Raw genomic sequence first — 12,191 nt, forward strand, 5'->3', positions numbered from 1 at the left:
TTGCGCAACAAAATAACAGATGATGGCCGAAGTAGAGAGGATACAAAACATAAGCTGGCAGTGACAAGACAATTGTTTCTGAAGGAGAGAAATTTATTAACATAAAATACAGATTTAAATGTTTGGAAGTCTTTTCTGGAGGTATTTGTGGATAATAAACACTTAGCAAGAAGAGAATAGAGGCTTTTGAAATGTGGTGCTACAGAAGAATGCTGAAGATTAAATGGTTGATAGCGCAACTAATGAGGAGGTAATGAACAGAATTGGGAAAACAGTAAATTTGTGGCCCAACTTGATTAAAGGAAGGGATCGTGGACAGGACACCAATTCAGTACTGGGTTGCAGAAGTTATTAAGAGATGAAGAGGATTGCAGGGGATACAGCAGCATGGAGAGCCACATCAAATCAGTCTCCGAACTGAAGACCATAACATCAACATTACGCACTTGCTTTTCAGGTTATGTCACAATACTGAGATCACGCAGTGTTAATTTTTACAAATATATTTGCCTTGATTTTTCAATGTAATCTGTACATATTAAAGCCTTGCTTAAGATATATTTCAATTACTTTATTCAGTATGCTGTTATCTGCAAACTTTGTTTGGCAAAGTTTTCAGTTTCTATACAATATTTATAAAAATAAAGTATTTAATTTATAATTTTTTCCCATTTTATTGCAAATATTTTTCATTATACAATTATGTCACAACATTATCAATGGCATCACGATTAATCATCTCCAGGCCAAGTTTTACTTTTGGAAAGGCCCTGAGCAGCTCCCAACCGGGCGGGATCTTGCGAAGGATAATGTATCACAGGTGTTTTGAGTGGTGGGCCTGGTAGCGTACCTGGAGGTACTAGAGGTGCAGGATTTGGTGGGAGCTGAGGGAGTGCTGGAGCAGTACCAGGTGGAAACAGAGGTGCCTGTGCTGCAGCAGCAGCTGCTGCTGCAAGGCCGAATGCTGCAGAGACAACAGGTGCACGGACAGCTGTGGCAGCCGATACTGGTGGTCCCGGTGGACGAGGTGGAAGGGCTCGAACATGAGGAGGAAAGAAGAATGGCGGTGGACCAGGAGGACGTACTCCTGGTGGAGGCCGAGGTACAGGTGGTGGTGCAGCCAAAAGTACAGTAGCTGGGTTGGGTGGTGGAGGCATAGGAGTTGTGGCTTGTACAGCAGGCACAGTTGCAACTGTAGTGGGAAGCACTGTATCATCGCTAGCCCCTAAATTAAAGAAATTGTCTCGAAGTTCAACTGGGGGCATTGGCAGTGTTCCAGGCAAACCAGGTACAGGTTCGAGCCCCTCAGAACCTTCAGCACCTTCTCGTCCACCATTAGCTCCTTGGCGGCCTTGTGATCTTCCCCATTTGATAGTCAGGCGACGTCCTCCTAGGATTAACTTGTTGAATGTCCGTTCTGCTGCAGCTTCGGCAGCCGAGCGTAAAGTAAACTGAACAAATGCACACTGCTGTCGAGGAACCAGTGTAATAGAACGGATCTCTCCATATTGGTAAAAGTGGTCCCTGGAAGAAATAATTATATGGATAGATTATTTGAACAATTTAAAATTCTTCTCATAGCTACAGTGGGAAGTATGCAACTGGTAAGCAATTAAAACTGAATGAACTCTTGATAAAATGGACTGAACTACAGATATTTCCACTTAAACAGAAAATGTTGCTAACGAAAATAATCTCTTAAGAGCAGAAACAACTGATCTATATATAAAAATGAGTTCTGGAAAAGATTAGGAAAAAAACAGTTAAACAACTGGTATTAAAAATAAGCATGCGTTTCTTAAATTACCTCCTTGTGGTCAGAAAATGTATTTACATTCCCTAGAGACTAAATGATTTATGTCTCCTAGTGTCAAACTTGAGTGATATGGGTATTCAATACATGATTAGTAAATGATAAGTCAACACATATTCCTCCGTGTGTTTGAATTCCTCCTTTTTTATTAGCATGGTCACTTTGTGAGAAAGATATTGCCTTACCTCTTCCACGGAAAATGTACTTCCAGAATTTTAAAAACCTTCCTGTTGATACAGTAATGCCTCTCCTGTGTATTCTGTGGCTTCTATAAATACTGCACAGTGAGTATTTCACACTTATGACCAGTAGTCGAGAATCCCTTAAACAGGGTTTTGTAAGCAACTTTCTCCATAGAAGAATTAAATTTCCTTAGGATTCTTTCGATGAATCTCACATCTGCCTTTCTTAGTAGCTACTTGCTGTTCCGCCTTAAATCCATCCAGATGCACATCACCTAGTATTTTACAGTTGTATCTTTTCCCAGTGACCTAATATCCTGTAGGAGGGAATTTGTTTAAAAGAAAGTACTGCACGCTAGTGCAGTGTTGCAGAATCTGCATTGTGTATCTGAAGTGTTTTCTGCCCTCATTATTCAATTTATGGATAATGTAAGTCCAAATTTTGATTTTAACATCTTAGTCAGTATGTGAGGGGTATACAGGAGAAAATAATGACCTTCTTGTGTAGTATAAAGCACAAAACATTAGCCTGTGAGACCGGGAGGTGTGCCACACTTAGATCAAATCCAGACCGTGGATTAACGACCATAGGCTGATACACAGGTCAGCCCGAGCTGATTTTCAGGCGGTTAAATAACAAAATAAAAACTGCCAAACTGTAGAAAAGAAGACCCTGTACTGGTCAGGATAAATGAGATGGGAAAGAAAGAACCAGGAGAAAATAATGTTCATGACTTACCTTGCAAATAAGTTCTTGAAATTTTTTGAGTCCCTGTCTAAACAAAACCTACTTTAAATCATGAAACTTTTATTCAAAGTTTCACCATTTTTCATTATTTCAATTTGTTGTGTGTGTGTGTGTGTGTGTGTGTGTGTGTGTGTGTGTGTGTGGACGGGCGCAAGATGTAAGTGAGCACTTTCACACATGACTAAAACTTCTTTATGATCAATTACAGTCACTGCAGCATCAAATCCCTGAGTCCCTTTGGACAGACAACAAAATATTTTGCACTTATGGCAATCTCTAGTATTGCTTATTATATAACTTAATAATATCCATCTTTTAGTCAATCTGCCCATTACATCACATTTTGTTATGCCTAGGGACAGTTGCCAGCTTTAAACGGGACTTTTATTACCTGAAAGCTTCTCTGCCCATTGCAACAACTTTCTAATTCTATCACTTCTGGGTGCAGAACTGCAATGCCTGTGAAGAACTGAGGAAGACATTTTCAGCCAGATTAAATGTTTGAACAAATCTAAGCCGTGGCGCGGCACTCGGGCGCAAAACGCTATCGATTACTCCTCTGGTTGAGGTTGGCACTACGTGCGATCGCGAGCACCTCCTGTCGGAGCGGTTTTCAACGAGGGAGTGAGTGCGAGTATGGGAGTCTGGGGCGGACAGCAGGGGAGAACAGACATTGCGGCCACACTCTGAGGCGACAAGAGAAGAGTTGTTGTGCATGGCCGAGAAGGGAGCGTTGAGCAAGGCGGCAGTCAGCATTGCTTTCCAGGGGACGGAGAGTTGCGGCAGTCCAGTGAGCAGACACCAGCTCTGGGAGCAGTGCTCCGGTTTGTGGACATGACGTGGGTCATATTTTGGTGCAGTATAGTTTGCTTGGTACGCATCTGCTGCTCCCTTTATGCCCACGTGTGTTGTTCTGTCCGTATGTGCATTGAAAAGGTTACGCTCCGGCTGGAACAGTGGCTTGTGCTTTACGTTCATGCACCCTGACCGATTTGTTTTGCTGCAGGCAGCTGTAATTTCAGAGATTTATTTTGTCGCAATTGTCTTAGCCCGGTGGTGCCTAGTATCTGAGAACAAGACAGCTAACATGTGACCTGTTGTTTTGGGTTTTGGAGTCCTGTTTGGGCAACCTAGTTATCACGCACACAAATGTATTGCTGCCGAGTGAGGTTAGTCCTAATCTTGTGGAACTGAGCTTTCAGTGGCTGGCTTGTCTGCAAATTAATTAATTTAACCTTTGTGGTGTGTTGTTTTTTTTGCTTTCAATGGTGAATTTCTTGTCATTCATTTGTGTATGTTTTGCCGTTAATGATAACTGTGAGTAAGATAGCAAGGTCTTGTAGGGCTTGAGTATCATGACTGTATTTTTGGCAACCGTTTAATTTGATTTCTTGTTTATCGGTCTGGTGAAAACTTATGCCAAGTTTACTAATTTCCGCCTGTGTTCCGGAAGTTGGTTTGAAGGTAAATCCATTGGTAAATCTTTACTGGACCTAACTGTTAACTGATCTTGCGTTGAACTAATGCCATTATTAAATCGTTTCTTGTGTGCTATAAATTGTATTACCATAGACAAGGAGACAGGGCACATTCTGTGGTCGAGGGGTAGGCACAGTTGCTGCTTTGCATGTGGCATCTTGTCGCTCTCTATCATTTCCCCCGTTAGTACAGGTGGCGGGAGATTTGTTTGCTCGCGGTTGTATGGCCTCTAGTCAGCTGAGCCTGTTCCCACTTCAGGGTGTGCCGTGTTTCGTAAGGCGTATGCCGACTTTCAGTCACTATTACTCTTGTGTTGCTGTCGATCGCTTACCGAAACGTTAGTCTGTTTTAGCACGGTGGCCACTGGGCCGTGACGATGTCAGTTTATGACCAGCGTTGGGGCGGTCGCCCACTCTGAGTGGCTTCGGTCGCTTGGACTTGGCAGTTACCTTCTGGTTAAACAGATCAAACTTGTTTATTTGCTGTAAATTCCTAAGTAGTTTGTGAGAAAAGTTGTAACTGAGCTTTTCATGATTTTACACAATTCAAGCATTTTGGTAAGGCATTTTCCTATCTATGTTTTATTTAAATGAGAATTCTTTATTGGGGTTATTCACCTGTTGAAGCTTAACATAAAATTTGTAACTTAGCTTTCATGATTTTATTTAATTTAAGCATTCTTGTAAAGCAGTCCTTTATCTACGTTTTATTGATTGGTAATTCTTTATTGGGGTTATTCAATGGTTGAAGGTTAACATATGTTTGTAACCAAGTTTATGTCCTTGCTTAATTGAGATTTGTTAAGAGCCTTTATTGCTGGAAGATCATTTAATCTTGGGTGCTTGTAATTGTGAATACTGTTGTCTGTCTATGTTGTGGGCTACCCTCCCACTTCCACAGCCAAGCTGTCCTATCTACCAGTATAAAACCCCAATAACAATGTACTGAGGTATGTTTAACGCTGCATTCAGTTCTGATGTTGTCACTTGATTAAGAGTATCATATTAAGTTCCGTTTTCTAGGAAGTAGAATTGTACAACGAGATGACAAAAGTCATGGGTACCTCCTAATATCATGTCAGACTTTCTTTTTCCCAGTGCAATGCAGTAACAAGACAGGGCATGGACTCCACAATTTGTTGGAAGTCTACTGCAGAAATACTAAGCCACGCTGCCTCTATAGCAGTCTGTAATTGCGAAAGTGTTAGTGGTGCAGAATTTTGTGCATGAAGTGACTTCTCAATTACGTCTCATCAATGTCCGATGGGATTCATGTCGGGTGATCTGGATGGCCAAATCATTCGCTTTAATTACGCAGGATATTCTTCAAACCAATCGTGAAAAATTGGGCCCAGTGACATGGCCCATTGTCATCCATAAAAAATAAAAGTCCATGAATGGCTATAAATTGTCTTCAGTAGCCAAACATAACCATTTCCAGCCAATGGTTGGTCGAGTTGGTTCTGAGGATGCAATCCCTTCTGTGTAAACACGGTCCACATCATTATGGAGCCACCATCATCTTGGACAGTGCCTTGTTGATAACTTGGGCTTTGAGGTGTCTGAGCTATACTCGAAACCTACAATCAGCTCTTACCAACTGCAACTGGGACTCATCTGGCCAATAAGCTGACATATTTTCAGTCAATAATGTTGTACGGAATAATTTTCTGGAGTAACTCATAGTTAAGACAGAAAGTCTTCATTGCACAAAAGCATGCTGTAAGAACAATACGTGATGCTCACCAATGATCATCTTGTAGATATCTGTTTAAGGAATTGGGTGTTTGACTATTGCGTAACAGTATATTTAGTCCCTCATGAAGTTTATTGCAAATAATCCACTGCAATTGAAAAGGAACAATAAGGTATATAATTACAACACCCGTACGAAAAATTACATTCATTACTCCACATTAAGGTTGTATTTAGCACAAAAATTTTTGATCACTTATACAGTGATATAAAATGTCTGACATCAGCACAGTAAAATTTGATAAATTTGGAAAGTTTCTTCTGGACAACTTCTCCTTTCCACAGAAGAATTTCTGTTACTGTAATGTGTAAAACGTGGTTATTAGGAATTACTAACTCACATCTGTATATCTTTTTTCTTTTCGTAAAGAGAGGGAGAGGGAGAGGGAGAGGGGGGGGGGGGGGGGGGAGAGAGAGAGAGAGAGAGAGAGAGAGAGAGAGAGAGAGAGAGAGAGAGAGCAGGCAAGGTTAGAAATGTTCAGAATGTAACTGTATGTACAAATTAATTTGCAAAGTAAATGTAAAATGACTCATTCCACATCATTTCGATCTATTGTACAAAATGATCCATGGAACGTATAACTAACTAACTTAGTGATGAGAAGTGTGAGAGATATTACATGACATATCGCTCCACAGATTTATTTGGAATAATTTGTTGGTGGACTCTGAATTACCTTCTGCACTGTTACACTATTAAACCTGTCTAAAGAAGGGTCACTAGCCTTGCTTAGTTCTGCGAGGCAGAATTAAACGTCTCCCTAAAGTTACTTATTAAGTGTATGTGAGAACATCCCACCTCAAGTTTCCATGGGGACACATGGAGTTTATCATATTCTACCAGACCTTGCCATATCCTCTCTAGTGATCTCCTTCAATAGTTTTTACAGAATGAAAGGCATCTAACTTTTTGGTTTATGTGGAGTGAATTGGAGGCCAACATGGCAAGTGTAGTTCCAGTTGGAGTCATAAATGAAGCATACAAGTAGCCCACTGCAAAGCAGGTAAGAATATGAGCAAGTAAGTAGGAAAGTGTTAAGTTCGTACCTGTATAAATCACTTTGCATTCAGCTGGTGAGTGGTTGCTGAGGCTTGCACATCGAGCAAAATTGTGTTAGTGTTGGAAGTTAAGAAAACTGGAGTGCTAATCAAACAAGAACAAAAAGTATATTCTCGTATTCATTTGTTATCACGGCAGTTCCTGTGCAATAAATAGTTTTGTTTTAACTGAGTTGTTTTCAAAGTAGTGGATAACTAGATGTATGAATACTCAGTATCACCATCTTTGCACTGATAACTTACAAGTCGTGACTGTAAGAGGACAATTTTCGGTGAAGTGTATGTAGGGAGAATAAACAGAAAGAACAATGTTGTTGTTGTTGTTGTGGTCTTCAGTCCTGAGACTGGTTTGATGCAGCTCTCCATGCTACTGTATCCTGTGCAAGCTTCTTCATCTCCCAATACCTACTGCAACCTACATCCTTCTGAATCTGCTTAGTGTATTCATCTCTTGGTCTCCCTCTACGATTTTTACCCTCCACGCTGCCCTCCAATACTAAGTTGGTGATCCCTTGATGCCTCAGAACATGTCCTACCAACCGATCCCTTCTTCTGGTCAAGTTATGCCACAAACTTCTCTTCTCCCCAATCCTATTCAATACCTCCTCATTAGTTATATGATCTACCCATCTAATCTTCAGCATTCTTCTGTAGCACCACATTTCGAAAACTTCTGTTCTCTTCTTGTCCAAACTATTTATCGTCCATGTTTCACTTCCATATATGGCTACACTCCATACAAATACTTTCAGAAATGACTTCCTGACACTTAAATCTATACTCGATGTTAACAAACTTCTCTTCTTCAGAGACGCTTTCCTTGCCATTGCCAGTCTACATTTTATATCCTCTCTACTTCAACCATCATCAGTTATTTTGCTCCCCAAAATAGCAAAACTCCTTTACTACTTTAAGTGTCTCATTTCCTAATCTAATTCCCTCAGCATCACCCGACTTAATTCGACTACATTCCATTATCCTCGTTCTGCTATTGTTGATGTTCATCTTATATCCTCCTTTCAAGACACTGTCCATTCCATGCAACTGCTCTTCCAAGTCCTTTGCTGTCTCTGACAGAATTACAATGTCATCGGCGAACCTCAAAGTTTTTATTTCTTCTCCATGGATTTTAATACCAACTCCGAATTTTTCTTTTGTTTCCTTTATTGCTTGCTCAATAGACAGATTGAATAACATCGGGGATAGGCTACAGCCCCGTCTCACTCCCTCCCCAACCACTGCTTCCCTTTCACACCCCTCGACTCTTATAACTGCCATCTGGTTTCTGTACAAATTGTAAATAGCCTTTCGCTCCCTGTATTTTACCCCTGCCACCTTTAGAATTTGAAAGAGAGTATTCCAGTCAACATTGTCAAAAGCTTTCTTTAAGTCTACAAATGCTAGAAACGTAGGTTTGCCTTTCCTTAATCTTTCTTCTAAGATAAGTCGTAAGGTCAGTATTGCCTCACGTGTTCCAGTGTTTCTACGGAATCCAAACTGATCTTCCCCGAGGTCGGCTTCTACTAATTTTTCCATTCGTCTGTAAAGAATTCGTGTTAGTATTTTGCAGCTGTGGCTTATTAAACTGATTGTTCGGTAATTTTCACATCTGTCAACACCTGCTTTCTTTGGGATTGGAATTATTATACAGGGTTATTACAAATGATTGAAGCGATTTCACGGCTCTACAATAACTTTATTATTTGAGATATTTTCACAATGCTTTGCACACACATACAAAAACTCAAAAAGTTTTTTTAGGCATTCACAAATGTTCGATATGTGCCCCTTTAGTGATTCGGCAGACATCAAGCCGATAATCAAGTTCCTCCCACACTCGGCGCAGCATGTCCCCATCAATGAGTTTGAAAGCATCGTTGATGCGAGCTCGCAGTTCTGGCACGTTTCTTGGTAGAGGAGGTTTAAACACTGAATCTTTCACATAACCCCACAGAAAGAAATCACATGGGTTTAAGTTGGGAGAGCGTGGAGGCCATGACATGAATTGCTGATTATGATCTCCACCACGACCGATCCATCGGTTTTCCAATCTCCTGTTTCAGAAATGCCGAACATCATGATGGAAGTGCGGTGGAGCACCATCCTGTTGAAAGATGAAGTCGGCACTGTCGGTCTCCAGTTGTGGCATGAGCCAATTTTCCAGTATGTCCAGATACACGTGTCCTGTAACGTTTTTTTCGCAGAATAAAAAGGGGCCGTAAACTTTAAACTGTGAGATTGCACAAAACACGTTAAATTTTGGTGAATTGCGAATTTGCTGCATGAATGCGTGAGAATTCTCTACCGCCCAGATTCGCACGTTGTGTCTGTTCACTTCACCATTAAGAAAAAATGTTGCTTCATCACTGAAAACAAGTTTTGCACTGAACGCATCCTCTTCCATGAGCTGTTGGAACTAAGCCGAAAATTCAAAGCGTTTGACTTTGTCATCGGGTGTCAGGGCTTGTAGCAATTGTAAATGGTAAGGCTTCTGCTTTAACCTTTTCCGTAAGATTTTCCAAACCGTCGGCTGTGGTACGTTTAGCTCCCTGCTTGCTTTATTCGTAGACTTCCACGGGCTACGCGTGAAACTTGCCTGCACGCGTTCAACCGTTTCTTCGCTCACTGCAAGCCGACCCGTTGATTTCCCATTACAGAGGCATCCAGAAGCTTTAAACTGCGCATACCATCGCCGAATGGAGTTAGCAGTTGGTTGATCTTTGTTGAACTTCGTCCTGAAGTGTCGTTGCACTGTTATGACTGACTGATGTGAGTGCATTTCAAGCACGACATACGCTTTCTCGGCTCCTGTCGCCATTTTGTCTCACTGCGCTCTCGAGCGCTCTGGCAGCAGAAGCCTGAAGTGCGGCTTCAGCCGAACAAAACTTTATCAGTTTTTCTACGTATCTGTAGTGTGTCGTGACCATATGTCAATGAATGGAGCTACAGTGAATTTATGAAATCGCTTCAATCATTTGTAATAGCCCTGTATTCTTCTTGAAGTCTGAGGGTATTTCACCTGTTTCATACATCTTGGTCACCAGATGGTAGAGTTTTGACAGGACTGGCTCTCCCAAGGCCGTCAGTAGTTCCAATGGAATGTTGTCTACTCCGGGGGCCTTGTTCCGACTCAGGTCTTTCAGTGCTCTGTCAAACTCTTCACGCAGTATCATATCTCCTATTTCATCTTCATCTACATCCTCTCCCATTTCCACAATATTATTATTATATTATATATAATTTATATATTTTTTATTTATATTATTATATAATTATTATAATATTATTATAATTATTGTATTATTATTATATTATTATTTATATATTATATATAATATTATAATTAAAATGTGACTGTGAAAAAACTGACAGTATGCACCAACAATAGGCGGGAGGGTACCTACTGCTGAGCGGAGAGTAGGACCCAGTTTAGCGAACCACGCAGCCAAAACAGAGTGGCTGGAACATAGTTTGTAACAAATGGTGAATAGGATAAATAGAAAGCATTTACATGATTGAACAACGGAAGAAAATGCAATCATGACATGGAGCAGCCTTCAATGTTGCAGAGCATGCCACACTACTTGACCGCAACAGTTAAGAAACAACAAAAAGCGAGTATCACAAGAAGCAATGCCATAGTTTTGCCTGGCATCACTGCAGTAGAATACCTGATTTGAACTGTTGCACTTTCTGGAGTAGTTGTGATTTGAGAATTTCTGTGTAAATTCTAGAAGCACTCAGCCTTCTACCGCCTCGAACACATGATATTCTGGATATGAGTGTCGGATGGTAGAATGCTACCTACTGCGCATCACATGTTTGTGAGTGCAGGTTTAAAATCAGTCACGGGACGAAAGTAGACGCGGCGGACGAACAGCACCGACAAGTACCAGTCGGGCAATCCATAGATGTTTTAGTGAGTGTGTAAGGAAGAACCATGGAGCTTATATGAAGATCTGTGCTTCTTGTGCCATTGACTATTGTTATTAAAACATGGACAGTTGAAAAAAAAACTCTTGAAAACTCTTGACGTAAGATTGCTATAGGCAAGACTTATTTTCTGATTCCTGTTAAGAAAAGTTATGGTATCTAAGCCAACCTTCTTTTAACTGTAATTTAATTTGTTTCTGATGTTCAACTGTATAAGGGACTTACTGGAAGTTATATATTTATATTGAAAGTGAGAGTTATTATGTATGAAAGTCAAATACATTGTTAATTGACGAAAAGCAAAGTTTGCATGTCTACTTATTTCATAAGTAGAAAGTGTCTAAAAATTCCTGTACCTAGCGTTATTTGGCGGAAAAGAAGTCAAGAGGGTTTCCAGCAGGCGGCTATCCAGTAAAGAAGATTGGCTGCAAATTCCAAGTAAGTCACCTTATAAAGAAGTGTAAGGTGGTTAGGGGGAATAAACCAAAAGAACTCAGATTCACACTCACATCAAGTCGTTAGAATGTGGCGACTTGTGTGAAAGGACCGAGAAAACAGGAATTTTAAGTCAAAAACAATAGAAGAAGCTGTTACGTGTTACCATAGCAACCAAACATAACAAGACAAGGGAATTACTCTGAGAAATTGGAATATGTTCAAGTATCCAATGGAGCAAATTTAAATGGAAAAATGGTAAAGAAATAAAAAATTCACAACAATAAAACAGCAAAGATGATTTCGATGTATTTGTCTAAGAAGAAATACCCATAGAACGCTTCAACCCAGAAGGTCCAGTGCGCAGAGTGTATAGCTCTTGCGTGCATTGCGAGGACGCAGTCACGGAAACCAACATACACCCGACACTGCCGGCACCAGCTGCTGTTTACCAGTGCTGACCTACCTCCACATCCGTTCACCTACACAACGCGAATTCTACGCCGGGTGAGCGTTAAACAAAACTTGATTACTTTAGTATGAAGTGGAACAAGATACCGCTGAGCAAACTTTTATTGTGTAATTATCATATTTAAAGTTAGTTTTAAATGATTACAAGAGCTAAAGCATATAAAAGTATGGAAAATATACAACACGTTGGGGAAACTCAAGACCCAGCTATGGCCTTGAAAATTAGCAAAGAAGTACCTGACTGGGCTGAGTTGATAAATTTAATCAAAGTTCAGAGTCTTAATTTAAACTCATTAAGTTCTCAATTAAATACCCTG

The 12,191-nt window shown here is 40.5% G+C and overlaps 1 protein-coding gene across 1 annotated transcript in view; it reads right to left on the reverse strand.

Moving 5' to 3' along the window:
* Positions 1-649: 649 nt before the first annotated feature.
* The window catches only part of LOC124612553 (pre-mRNA-splicing factor RBM22-like), a 48,482-nt gene continuing 36,940 nt past the window's right edge, over positions 650-12,191 (reverse strand). The window contains 1 exon segment of the mRNA XM_047140831.1: positions 650-1,524. Within this exon segment, the coding sequence (XP_046996787.1) occupies positions 732-1,524 (793 nt within the window). The 3' untranslated portion in view covers positions 650-731.

Source organism: Schistocerca americana, chromosome 1, assembly GCF_021461395.2.
Source record: "Schistocerca americana isolate TAMUIC-IGC-003095 chromosome 1, iqSchAmer2.1, whole genome shotgun sequence".
Lineage (NCBI taxonomy): Eukaryota > Metazoa > Arthropoda > Insecta > Orthoptera > Acrididae > Schistocerca > Schistocerca americana.